Source organism: Cupressus sempervirens, chromosome 10 (genome assembly GCF_028749045.1).
Source record: "Cupressus sempervirens isolate cs-2001-9-10 chromosome 10, ASM2874904v1, whole genome shotgun sequence".
NCBI lineage: Eukaryota > Viridiplantae > Streptophyta > Pinopsida > Cupressales > Cupressaceae > Cupressus > Cupressus sempervirens.
The window spans coordinates 807,715,179-807,729,628 of record NC_143127.1 but is presented as its reverse complement, the minus strand read 5'-3'; the positions used below and the strand labels follow the sequence as shown (position 1 = coordinate 807,729,628).

The following is a 14,450-nucleotide window of genomic DNA, read 5'->3' as shown; positions in this document are numbered from 1 at the left end:
TGTTTCCGTAACTACAACTGCTAAAATTTCTCTCAGACTAGCATCTTAGTGATAGTTCTAGAACGAGAGTATGCTATTAATGCAAATCTAGGAAAGTCTATAGGAGATCTATATAAAATGCCAATTATATTAAGAGAATAACACTAAATGCTATGATATGTGCATGTATAAGACTAAACAATGCCAATTAATGCTAAATAGGTATTAAAATGATGCTAGAATGACATTAATTCTCTACAACAATGATGCTAAATGATAGCTCTAATATGCCTATAGTATGGATGCCTAAAACTTGGGTCCCTTTGCTCTTGATTTTCCTTTCTATTTATAGGATTTTAGAAGGGGGTTAGAGTAAGGACCTAGATTTTACCTTTTACTAGGGGTAATGGTGAAACTAAAAATATCTCATAAGACCCCAAGAGGACCGGTCCAATAGACTTGGTTTGTGAGGATAAATAGGGATTTTCAATTCTTTAAAATTCCAAAAAGGTGAATTTCATTTTTGAGAGGATAAGAGTCTTTTTGTTGATTAAATTAATGTTGCATTTATTTTCAACTTTTTTCTTTACCTTTTTCCTTTTTATTTTGTTTTATGATTTTATGAATTGATTTTCCTCTTTAAAAGTGACTTTGATCTTTTTGAATTTGATAGGTGATTAATTAATTAACCACTCAAATGACTTGATGTTGCAATCGATTTGAAAGTTCGTTATTTTCCTCCTTTATCTTATTTTGTCTTTAATTTTCATTGTTCGATTGAGATTTATGTTATTCCAGGTCTTTGCTAATTTTAGGGTGTCTACAAAGTTTATTAATGATAATGCATTTGCATATTACTTGTCATTAAGACACATAGGAGTTTGCATTTTATTTTAGCACATGGTTTCAGAGAAATTTACTCGCACTTAGTTATTGTCTCACACCTTTTTGTTTGTGAAATCAAACTTGTGTTATTATCACATTATCATCCTCTCATTGTTGCACATGTTGCATGTACTTTGTTATAGAATGGAGGATGATACACCTTTGGTAGACATGTGATTATACCTTGTCTAGTTGATAGGTTATCACGAGTCACCTAAACACATCTACATTGTACACAATTTGAATATCAAGTAGGCAGTAGGATATTAAGCATTGTATTTTTGATCAATATTGACTTAATCGATTGATATTATTTTTCCTATCTCTCTTGTGCTATCTATTAAGCTCTTGATCTTGCCATTGCATATATTGCCTTAGAGAAACCCTTACATTGTATCAATCTTGAGGAAAATTCTTACAATATTTAATCAAATAAATCCAATTAAATAAGTAATGAATATAATAAATATAATTAATTTTAATGTTATAGGAGATATGAAATACATTAATACAATGTTATGGGATAATTTAAGGGACTACAGGAGCCTTGCACCGCATAGATTCATCATAGATCATGATCTCTTTATTTGAGTGTTGTTTGTTATCATAGATCCTAGTGGACAACAATACACATGTATTTATGGGAAGGGATTGATTGACATGGATGATAAAGCATTTAATGATGATTTATGTGTGTCTTTAGTGTTAAGCTATATCCTTTCTACCAATTAAATCATACATTGTGGAGACTGGAAGAGGGTTGATTTCACACCAATGTTTTTCATCATTTGATATTTGAATAAGAAAGAAATAGTTGTGCTTGCTAAGATTTATCACTAATCTCAATTTTACAACTAACGTTTTTCTCCTATTGTTCCTTTAGCTAATATATACATTGTGGTATCTAACTTGGAGTTTTTGAGGAGATTTAATATGGTTCATTTGAATCTTGGAGCTCTCTCATCTATTCAAGTTGTAGAGACATGTGTTTTTTGTAAACTACTCTATACTTTTCATAGTGTAGAGAAATATTTTAACTAGTTCATTGTTCTTGGATATGTCAAATTGTTATTTCATTTTGAGTTTTGGGGATTTGTAGAAAGTATAAAAATAAATAGTTAACAAAACTGCTAATTGATCACATTGCAATATAGGAGATTGGCACAAAGAAGACATATTCCTTTGCAAGAACCTAATTTGTTTGATTACAACTTTAAAACATTATAGTTATCATCTCTATAGGCTTAAATTTGTTTAGATTGATTCCATTATGATGAAAAGTTGTTTATGGATATTAACATATTAAATATGATAGTTGTTAGACATAGGTATGTAATAGGTGGGAATCACTATATAACATGTGGGAGTTCTCAACTATTAGGTTTGGGGTAACTTATATTCATGCTAAGGATCATAGCAGACATGGAATCAATAGTGAGAACAAAGTCATAATAGAGTAGTTATGAGAGTGAAGGTAAAGAAAGGGTACTTCCATAGAAACAAGGCATCAAAATGTTGGGATTAGGGAGTCAATATGGGGCTTGACAAGGTATTGAATCAAGGAAATGACTTCAAATAAAAACCTCTAATAGGGACAAGGCATCAATATGTCAAGATTGAAGAATCAAGATAGTAATTACTAGGTGCTGAAGAAAGGAACTAGTCTAATGTACAACTTAGATAAGCTATATAAATCAATCAACAAAGTTTTAAACTTTTGGGGGTTGGTGGAAAAATAGATATTCAATTAAGGGCAAGGCCAAAATTCCAAGTTTAATCAGTTAAACAGAGGAATTGGTAGAACTCTGATTTTTTAGGGGTTGATGGAAATGGGTACCCAATTAAGGGCGGTGTCAAAAGTTAAATTTTGTAGGACTTAGTAATATTTTTAGAGTACAAGATGTTCTAGCTTGAGAAGTGAAGATGAATGGAATGAATACTAATGTATGGGATGAATGTGAGTATATGAACATTCAACGCATGAAAAGGACATAGACATTTTTTATTCATTGAATAATGCAGATTTGAACTCAAGACCTCCTAGATGGAAGGATTTGCAACCAACTACTACACTATGAGGTCATCTCCTAAAGGACTTAGACTTAATATACCTTTAGACTTTGAGGCTCAAAAATGTCAAAGGAATAGTACAAGGGGACGACCTCTAATGTAAAATAATACTTAAACAAGGTAGGTTCTAACAAGGATTTCAATTGGTTGTCTAAATCACTACAAAAGACACAAAAGTATAGACATAAATTCAAAAAACAAACAAACACAAAACATTAGAACACCATTAAAAATAACTCAAATTTAAGACAAATTAAATTTCTTTAGATAAGAACTATTTAAGATGTTTAAGAGTAATTATAAGCAATACATCAATATAACTAGAACACAAAATACAGGCGACTCAAATAAATTGTACACTAGAAATTTGAGTCTCCACACATTACATTGAGGTGTGCCAGAAGTTAATATACAATACATATAAAATGAATCACTCTATAATGTTTCTTTACAACGGAAATCTGCTCCACACTTGGTTTTCCTGCTGCCTCCTGTGTGCCTTCACATTCATTAACCAAAGCTGGTCTGAAGTGGGGAACACAGATCGAACCCCTGTCTCCCTGGTTTAAAAAAGAAGTGCATTGGTGAGTAAAATTTGGTGAAGATCTATAATTTACTGAAAGAAATGAGCGTAAGATTGCGTGTAATTTGGCTTTGGAAAGCTTTGTTGTTTGTAAGTCTCTATTGCATTCAAGTCTTTGGGAGTTTTGCTCTTTTAACATTTTCGATATGGACGCTTCCAGCGCATTGTTTATTTTGCAGTGTTTTATTGGATCATAACCCTTTTTCACTTTAGGTTTGTAAACCCCTGCTGTCTCTACTTCTAATTTGTCATTAGCTTTGTAAACGCCTGTTAGTGTTTTAGTCTGATCACGCCTCTTCGAAATTAGGTTTAATCATCAAGAAAAACCCTGCTATTTCTATTTCTATTTTTTTTATAGTTACATACGAAACATAGCTTAGGGTTTAGACAGTTATGTACATCCGGTGAAGTTAAAGAAAACCTGACAAAATCTCAGTTCGCCCTAAGATTCATACAGACAGGGGTTCAAGTTGCTTAAATTTAAGTATATTTTGAAAACACGTAATCTAGTACATTTTGTAGGCTTTTTTCACTCACATATGAAAAGGACATGGAAATCGCGACATGTTGCAGACCTTTGGCCTTTGTTGAGTGCTGAGGCGACTGCAGCTGTTGAAAAGGGACGGACATGCGATGGCCGTAGAACTTATTCTGTGATTATTATCCGCAAATACAATAAATATTTCAGAAAACCTGTATCGTATGAAATGGAAGGTTTTTAAAACTTTTTAAAAGAGTTTTGATATATTTACTTAGGGCTAACAGGCATCTCAGCCCCTGCTTTGCGTCTGCTGTAACAGGAGACATCATGCTCGCGTCTTGGCATGTCTCTCGACTGGATAACCCAAAAGATAATGAAAATCATAAACTTTTATTTAATATTAAACAAAATTAGTCTTTACTATTAAATTGGAGAACTGACATATGATATTCGTCACTTCACGTAGAAACAAAATGACAAACGACAAAAATAAAAACAAATAAAAACATATGGACTAATAAAATGTCACATTTTTTTTTCAGGGTATGGCTCGTTATTTTTTTTTATCGGTAGATCGCTTCTCTTTTCATCGGCATGATCCAGACATTTCACTATTTAATAGGGAACAATTCAGTAGTCTTCTATGTTAACTTTGTACACAATTTGTATGTCTAAATTTGTTGATTTAGGCGAGTGAAGAGCTTAAAGCTAATCTTTTGGCTTTCCACATTTACTGTCTAAAAGTGCCATTCATAAAACATTCGTCCAAAAGCGGCCACTAAAACCCTTGAAAACCCCCAATAGCCACTCACCCAAAAAAAAAATTGATCTTTTTGCACGAATGGACCAAAAACCCCCAATAGCCACTCACCCAAAAAAAAATTGATCTTTTTGCACGAATGGACCAATCAACAACCAAGACAACTTAAAAATGATCAACGAATAGTACATGTGACCCGCTATAGTACATGTGCGATCATTATTTGGACTTTTTATGAGGAATAATTAGGGGAGAAGGTAGCGATAATTGGAGGTTGGACGTGACGACAATGCATACATGAACATCAACTGTCTTGTTTTCCTGATGATATAATTACTAATGTGTATGCCCCTGTTGGTTTTGTGGGTAAGATAAGGCTTTGGACACATAAATTGTCATCCTTTCCTTCCTTGGGTTTTAGCAAAACCGTCATAGAAATGACATCAATAGGTTACATATGTGACTTTTTCCTCCCGATCCCACAAGCTATGGACCAGTATGAATCATAAATAAATTTTTAAATACTTATGTTCAGGTTTCAGCAAGTTGAAAGTGAACAATTCTAGTTGGAGTATCATACCTATTTTTGTTTCTAAATGTTGCCAATATCGCCATTTTTTGTCAAAATTAATTAGCCAGAGCAAGCATCAATTTCTTGCTAATCATATAATTATGCTGCTAAGACGTATGCTAAACACGGATTCATATTTCATGAGAAAATGATAGCTGCTGTATTTGACAAGTTTGTTATGCAATTTGAATTTCAGATTCAATTGGAAGCTGAAAGATGTCATTCGAAGTTGTTAAGGTAAGGGATTTAGATCGAGCTGATCCTAGACCAATCGAATTAGGCTTTTAAAAAAAAAAAAATTAGCTTGAGCTTCTGATTAGATGAGTTTTTTTTGTTTAATATATTGTGTTTCTTAGATGGTCGTGGCAATGCTGTTTTATTTCTTGGCCTCATTAATGTGATCAGCGATAGAGATTTTTTTCAGGTGAAAATATGAAGACATGATGACATGGTCTGATTATTATTATGGTGTGCATTTATCTCTGCATGATCTGAAATCACAGATTATTAAACTTTTCAAGCTGAATGGGGTTGCCGATGACCTTAATTTAAGATATACCGATGAAGATGGTGATGTTATCTTAATATTAAGCGAAAAAGGCTTAGACATTGCACTCAACCTGGAAATTAGCCCTTTTTATGTTGAGGCATCTTTCAGTAGGAGCGATGGAAGCTACAATAGTTTGGGGCCATTTGGTGGAGGAGGGGGGATAGATTGGAACGATGGATAATTTGAAGGAATAAATGGAGTCACTGTTACCACAAGTAAAGAATCTTTGCTTTCCATTCAAGTTAGTTATGCCACTGGAAAGGATACCACTCATATTGGAGCAAGACACGGAGGAGCAGGGGAGACTGTTTGTATGGTAATTAATTTATTGTTAAAATCTACCAATCGCAACTTGTATTCTTAAAATCTATTGTTATTCATGTTTGCCGAATTAACTAATACTAAGATGTTTATATAAACATATTTTGTTTTGAACAGAATCCAAAATGGACTTCTAAGGAATGAAGGCATATAAGGCTTAGATTCTTTGGTACTGGGGTTTCGTGTGTAGTTGGTTTCTTAGTAGGTCTAAAGAGAAATTGTAGATTCTTATTTTTGGCAGCAAAATATTCATTGTTTCTCATGTTTATTATTCATCTTATTGAGTGCTATCAAAGAGAAGATTTCCAGGTTGGGAATTATTGATCCCAAGACTCAGGGAACGAGTTAAGGCTACTACAGATAAAATGCCAATCAGTCAATTAACTTCACAAGATTATCATGGCTCCATTTTTATTGTTGTAAGTGATTTTGTTCTTAAGGTGATTCGACTTGAATTAGTATAAAATGAATGAACCCATTATAAGATTCCATGGTGTCTGCAAATTTCTTTGTGCATTCTGTCAGATAGTTAAAATCTGGAGCTCTTTGGAGCTCATTGTATTTTTCATCAGCTGCTAGGAGTTCTTTGTTTTTATAAAATCTATTATTGGAATGTTCTTTTAAAAACTGTATTGAATTAGGTGAGTAAGTTTTTTTTTGTAAGATTTAAAATTGAAGTACAACATTTGTAAGATTTAAAATTGAAGTTCACTATGTTGTATAATTTTATTTTTAAACAAAATTTTGGTTTGCACTAAGCTTGTAAGTTTCAAATTGAGTTCACTGTTTTTTAAGGGCTAGCTCTTCTCTGCGTTGTTTTTACATGACGTTTGATTAATTTCCACTGATTTTGTTTTAGCCTTCTTATTGTTCATTTGTCATTTACCATTGGTTTAGATCATTATATTGTTGGTCAACCCATCTCACCTTCTTTTAACCATTCCATGTGTTATATTACAAAATTTTCTCTTACACATTATTTATAGACACACACAAATAGAGGGAAGAGATCTAGTAATGATCAGGTTATTTTTATAGATACTTTCTAATTATCGTTTTAAAAAAGTTTTCAAAAATGATAATTCACGTATTAATAGTTGATTTTTTTTAGCTTTCTTGATTGTAGATTGGTCCATTAGTGTGCCAAAAGTACCATTTTTTTGTGAATGACATTTTTGATCACTTCACACTCCACGACCTCTACAGAGAGCTCCATAAATGACAATCTCTTCAGTCACCTACAAAGGTTCACTGGAAAAATTGACAAGTTTCAACGTACAGATTAAGTGTTCTAGTCGAAATCTCATTAATTTATAATTAGGAGAATTAGATTATTACTTAAACAAGAGCTCTATAGAGCAAAAGCCTCACCTATAAGAATAAAAAATTAAGTTGTAAATGATTTCAAACAATTTTGTTGAGTCTAAGATAACTAGGCTATAGAGGAGAAGACGATATGTTTATAAATTCATTTGTTGGTGTTTATTGGTTTTAAATTTACTTTTTGTACATTTTAATAGTAACATTGATCTTAATATAAGAAAATTGAGAGATAATTTATTTATTTGAGAACAAGCATATTAATAGTTGAGTGTTTCAAGTTTCACATTTATCATGTTTGATTTTCCACTTTCACACTTTTCAAGTTTGTTTCTACTTCTATAAGCTAGATATTAAAAATATTGTTCAGACAAGCAAATTGATAGCTGAATTTTTTCCTAATAACTTTTCGTTTCTCCCTATGATCAACTACATTTCACTTTCACATTTACTGTGTTTGATTTTTTATTTTCATACTTTTGGGATTTGTTTCTACTTCTACCAATGAGATATTACAATATTGTTTGGATCTAACCTATAAATAAATTGATCATTAATACATTATTACTTTTCAATGTCAAGAAAAATCATGTAGATAGTAAAGATGATCATATTAATTGTATATGAAAAAAAAACATGAAATAACTGTACTAGTGAGCACCCTGTGGTCTAGTCATGAATGGGTATGCCTCCTCCTTGAAGGTGGTTAATCTTGCATTGTTAAAAAAAGAAATATCTGTGCATGTACAATATTCTGTTTGTCTTTGTTTTGCTTTGTTGTGTCCCTTTTCCATGTCTTCCATCACTTGAGATATGGTAATGTTTACTACTCCAAACATGAATGTCCTTTGTTGTGGCTAAGCACTACAGATTTATTTTCAAAAAATTATTAACTAGAAGCTTGTTAAATGCTAGTGACTTCACACGTGCCTTTCCTTATTGTAGTATAATTTCTAATGTTGGTGAGCTGCACTTTGGCTAGTTATGATTGTGCTTATCCCATATTACTTTTTTCCAAAAGGATCTATGAGATAAGTAGATAAATTATGGAACAAGGAGAGTGTGGGGGTACGTAGTTGAAATTTCTTTTTGATCCAACTTCGTCATATGATTTGTAGTTTTGGTCTCACAAGTCCATGGAAGAAGAAAATCAAATAGAATAAGGGTAATTTCTACTTTATCACATAATAAGTGTTAGCCACATTTGCCCTTCTGCCAAAATTTGAGTTTGCTTGTCAAACATGTCCAACGGTCATATTTTTAAATATTCAAATGATCAAATGTTATAAAAGATATATTTAAACCTTGGGTTACATTTTATATCCCATGTCTCAGGTTTTTTATGCTTATCCCCTTGGAGATTCAAGTCACGATTGTGTGACTATCCTTCATCACCTAGTCATTGCAGTTTATGTCTTAACCATCAGGGAAGGTGTAAATGTGCAACATGGTCTTTTCAACGATCATTGCAACTTCACAATTTAGAAGGCTAACATCCAATTATGAGTGGCGACATAACGATCTCTTTTTATCGCTAAATTGCAGGGTTATGATCTTGACTCAAGGTTTAAGTTGTGATGTCATGACCCTTCCTCATTCGCATGATCGCAGAGAGTTTAGTGTTAACCATGATCAGGATGGAAAAGCCATGAATCACCTTGTGCGCATGGTCTATGGGGTCAATGATGGGTTAAGAATTGAGCTACAAAACAATGATAACATGAAAGAAGTAGACCAGATGGTCATCATAGCTTCACTGGAGTTATGGCTTGAACCATAGTTAGTACTACAATCATGTGTCTCTTCCTGTTCAAATAGTCACAATGAGTTAAAGATAATCCTGGGTTAAGGTCACAGAGTTGTGGCATGACACCATATGGATGACCTTGGTGATGTGGCAATTCCTAATTGGTCAAGGAGCTAAACTATGTAGGAGGGGTCATAGCTATATTTTGATCGATTCGATCTATGAATGTCATTATATCGCTATAGGAAAACATATGATCAAAAGTCATAGTGACATAACAATAGTAGGCCACATGTCTCAACGAGCCTGGGTGGAGAGAAAGCAACAAATTAAGGTTAAGTCAATTTTTGCATGGTCATGGGCATTTCATATCAAGTCAAGGATCATTTCGTGAGGACGTGAATGTTATGTTAGTAGTTTGGATCACAGTTCCATACGGTCATAGGCATCTAGTGCTAGTTGGATATTAAGTGGTGATGATGTGAGATGTTAGTTTCACGTTGTCACTTGATTATGACAAGTTAAGGACAAGTTGCAAAGCAACGTTATGCTTTGATTTGTTTAGCAAGCAATAATAGCTAATGAAGAAAGGTGGTTGCAAAGATGCGATCACAAGTAGTCAAACATGAAACACAAGTTGAATGCTAGTAGGGTGGAAGAATGATAGAATATGACTAGTCCTCATGGTGAAGCATGAGGATTGACTCCAGTTGATTGATGACATGGCTGACTTGGCATGCTAATAACAAAGGAAGTAAATCTTTGATGGTAGAACTAATCTTTTTGATCTCCTCCAACTACTTTCATCATTCCCCATGCCTAATAAATGTAAAGGGACACTCCATCACTATCTGGTGATCCATCTAATCAGTCAGAGTGATAATGGATGCCATTTCTATCTTCTGAAGGTTCTGTTTGGTGAATAAGTGATTTTCCCGTGTTTGGATGTGTGCCATGATCAGAGCTTTCCCAAATTTTTAGTGATCGTTCTCTGCAATTTCTTGAATGCAGTTGTTGAGTTTTGCCTTAGGGTAGAAGCTATTTGAGTTATGCTTGCACTATAAAAGCAGATTTTGTAACCCTTCATAGGGTTGATCTTTTCTCTAATTCTATAGCATTTCATGTCTATGCTTTGCTACTATAATTTCCTTTTCCTCTGAGTTAATATACTCCTCTGTTGTATCTCCTTTTGCCATTAATATATTGTGCAATACCTTCTTGCCTTTGTGTTAATGTATTGTCTTCATTTCTCAATTGTACAATTGTATCTACTTGGCTTTTTAAAATGATATAAAGTGAGGTAACTTCCTTATAGCATTCTTTTGGTTTTTGATCTACATATGGTTGTTGGGTTAAGCAAGGATTGAATTTGTATGCTTTGACGTTACATTGATGAACTATGCACTCTTGGGAAAAGATAAGGTTGAACATAATATTTGGTGTATCACCCCCTCTTAGATTAGATTAGGTAGTTTTCTTCCATGCATTCCTTCCCCCTTTTTCTCTCAAGAAATAGTTAGGTGCATCCTGATAGTAAGGAAATCAACCTTTTATAGTGACTCAATATAAAGTCGAAAGGTCCCACACTTTTGAGATTTTTTCCATGTTACACGAAGTTGCCTTTAGGTAAGACTTTAGGCAAGGGTGCAAGCTTTTGTGTCAAAAATGAGCAATGCAAATTATTTCAAATTCAAAATTTTTCCATTTATCTTAAACATTTTCTTGCATTATTTGTCTCTATTTGTTTAATATTTTAATCAATATTTACAAAGCCCTTTGATTTCTCTTGTAGCATCAACCTTGACATTCTTGCCCAACATTAAATCAACAGATTTGTCTATGTGTCATCTTATAGTAACATTGTTAATACATTTTTTCAGCATCATTAGGTTTCTCTAAAAGAAATAAAAAATGAAGAGAACACCCTAAATGTATTTTGTGTTGAGGTTCCTCCATCCATATTCTTGTGGTGAAGCCTCAGATCTTCATCTTTAAAGAATTTCTTAGAAATATACCCAACTTTATAGTTGGCTTTACTCACTTGAAAGCATTTTAATTTTGAGAACATCATATTGAATAATAATATCATTGAGATAATGTTGCAGTTATGTCTAGCTTTGAAAACTTTAAGGATTTTTAATTGGCATGGACTCGACCTAATAAATATATGTTCAAACAATCTAATTTCACTAAATATATCCTCTCTAGAGAAGAGAAATAACAAAGTGTCCAAGATTGGAGAATCTTGTATTGATGAAAAAGTTTGGAAATCTATTTTTGAGGGAATTTGATTTCCCAGAATGCTTTAGCTTATGCATAGATATTCTATAATTTAGAATGTTTACACCTCTAAAGTCATTGAGAAAAATTACTTTGGTGGATATGATAAATAAGCATGACACATCCCTACTATAGGAATTTCTAAATTTTATGTTAATTGGTAAGTTTTTAGGTCTTATTTGATTACAAATATTTATGTTTTGTAATCAATAGTTTCCACCATGCAATTGATTTGTATCTTTTATTAAAGAGAAAAAAGGGTTTTAGGGGATGTGAAATCTTCAAATATGTAAAATCATTTGTTAGCATATATTGCACTTTGATTTGATTATTAAAAATCAAGAAAACTCTTGGTAGAAATATTAAAATTGCACTTTTTAATTATTGATCTTAATTTTTTACCTCAATGTTTAGAAAAAACTTAATGTTTTTTTGGTCTAATTATGGAGCACAAAAGTGGTATGATATTGTAATTCTAGATTCTTCATTGGGAAATCTAAAGTTGGTTCACTTGAATATGACTTTGTTTTATGACCCTATACCTCTACTTGCCTTACTTCCATTTGCTCCTCTTCTGGAGACCTTATTATTTTCATCCAAGATAGAAGAGCTTGCTGAGCAATTGCTTAATCTCCAACAAACATTTATATCGAGAACAATTGGATTCCTCAACTACAATCTTCAAAATTATATTTGATAATTGACAATTTGGAGGAATTATTTAATGTTAGTACTACTTATTCTAGTTGATTTATAAAACTTTATTATTTTAGAGGAGAAAGACAAGGAAACTATTATATTATTTTGCAGCCACTGATATTTTGATACTATTATATTATGTTATAAATATTAATTTGAGCTTAACTAGTTAGATCCCTAAAATTTAATTTGAACTATTATATTTTAGTGTATGTATAATTTTCCTATGGCCTTTACATTATGTGTTTAATGTTGTATTTTTGTTGTTGCATCTTTTGCTATTAGGGGGAGAAAATACCATCAACAAAGTTTACATTATCAAATAATTGATATGTGTATTTAAATCAATTTAATCTATTATTCTCATTTATGTTTGACTTGATGATAGTGATGGGTTAGACGATTTGTGTGCTTATTCAATAAAACTTGTACCTTAAAGTTATCATGACCTCTATTGAATATTAAATATAAATGTAATTGAATTTTCAGTAAGAGTGATCTCTAGTTCTTTTAAAAGGAGTTGCCAAAGTTAATCTAATTCTCATAGGATGAAGCTTCTAGAATGATCTAGTAGTATATTGTGTGTTTCAGACAAAATTACATGCATAAACATGAACAAATGGTGTCAAAAATATATGTTTTTCTAATGAAAACAAAACTCATTCTCTTTGGTAGACAATACATATGAAATAATCTTAGCGTGTATTCAAAATTAAAGTTATCAAAATTGCAAATAAAAACATGTAAAGGGATAACAAAAGCAATAGTTGACTACAACAAAATGACTAGTAGAAAGAAGGTTGTGGAGAAAACACTTCTATAAAATATGATGCATTTGAAAGGAACGTTTTTTAATGAAGTTTGAAGTACTCCATTAGCTCTAACAGAGTTAACCAATCTTCATTCCTACTATCTTCCTTTTGTCAATGTAGAATTTCTCCTTTGGACATGACTATATTAGATTATAATCATCTGCATTCCTAGCAAGTCTCTTAGTGCTTTTAGAAGCCATACTATTTAGGAAAATGACAATATACATTACAACTTACATTTGATACTATTTTTGATTCCTTAGATACTAAAGCAAAGACATTGACATTGAGTTGCAATGTCAGACATTGTGATTTGGAGGTGTCCATTACTACTTATCTCTCATCCCATCTAATGGTCTCTTATGAGTTAAAATTAGTTTGGAATACATTTTTTGTGCATGTTTCTCTCTTCTCTATTGATTATAAATATTTTATATAGTGCATTGGTCATTAGTAACTTCCAACTTGGTAGTAATAACACTGAGTGTAATGGAAACATACATGCGAGATAGTTATCATAACTCTAGAATCTGTCGCCTTCCATTGTGTGTCATTTTGAGGACTGATATCATCAAAAGAAAATGAAATTTATTACATGCCCAAATCTCACTATAAACTCTACCATTCCACACTGTTGTATTTCTATTGTTGAAAGGTTATTCGACTTGATATTAGGTTGGAGACTCTGTCACACCAAGCATTCAATAAGAACTGGTATCACTCATACTCTCATGAATTTCTCTATAATTTCTAAGTCTTATTTTTCCTTATTCATCGCCTCTATTTAATTTAAGTATCCCTACCGCTACAATGCTTCTTCATCTCCTATAAAATAACTTACATGCATGCATGCAAAATGTTGAAGCATGTCTAACCACGTTATTTCAAGGTTTACATCAACTCAATGTTGAAGTTTCCAGTTCTCCATGATTCTTAAATATGTGGACTGCTAATCTTTTTCCCAATATTGTTAAGCTAAAAATAGAAAAGATTAGTAAAAAATTAGCCATATCCAATACCAAAATAGAAATAAATACATAAAAATCTTAATAGAAGTATTTCAGAAGACCATAGGTTAAATGATTTGAGCACAATTTTTATAATACTAATTAAGTGTAAAAAAACATATGAAAACTATAGTCTCCACCTAAAAATAGGCTGGACCTATAAATTTGGAATCATTAAATTGAAGGTTGGACAAAGATTTGTGATGGAAGGTTATATAAATGAAGGTGGCCTATTGAATCCATTAGTACAAAAGAACCACCCTATTTATATGGAGACATCGTTTAGTGGGAGCAAAGGAAGTTGTAAAAAATGAACTAAAATTTTGATGGGATAAATAGAAATATTGTATCCATGAGCTCGATATCTTTTATAACCATAGATGCA

At 32.2% G+C, this 14,450-nt stretch overlaps 1 protein-coding gene and 1 long non-coding RNA gene across 2 annotated transcripts; one reads left to right on the top strand and one right to left on the bottom strand.

Annotated features, from left to right (window-relative positions):
* Positions 1-3,176: 3,176 nt before the first annotated feature.
* Positions 3,177-4,791, bottom strand: LOC149536391 (uncharacterized). Its single transcript, XM_089804344.1, has 3 exons — positions 4,270-4,791; positions 4,055-4,168; positions 3,177-3,494 (listed from the first exon to the last, which is right to left on the bottom strand). Exons 1-3 carry the CDS (start codon positions 4,380-4,382, stop codon positions 3,383-3,385), a joined length of 339 nt encoding a protein of 112 aa, XP_089660470.1. The 5' UTR covers positions 4,383-4,791; the 3' UTR covers positions 3,177-3,382.
* LOC149536390 (uncharacterized) lies at positions 3,365-6,060 on the top strand. The gene is made up of 2 exons (XR_016356948.1): positions 3,365-3,518; positions 5,526-6,060. It is a non-coding gene; the product is annotated as an uncharacterized LOC149536390 (long non-coding RNA).
* Positions 6,061-14,450: the final 8,390 nt, after the last annotated feature.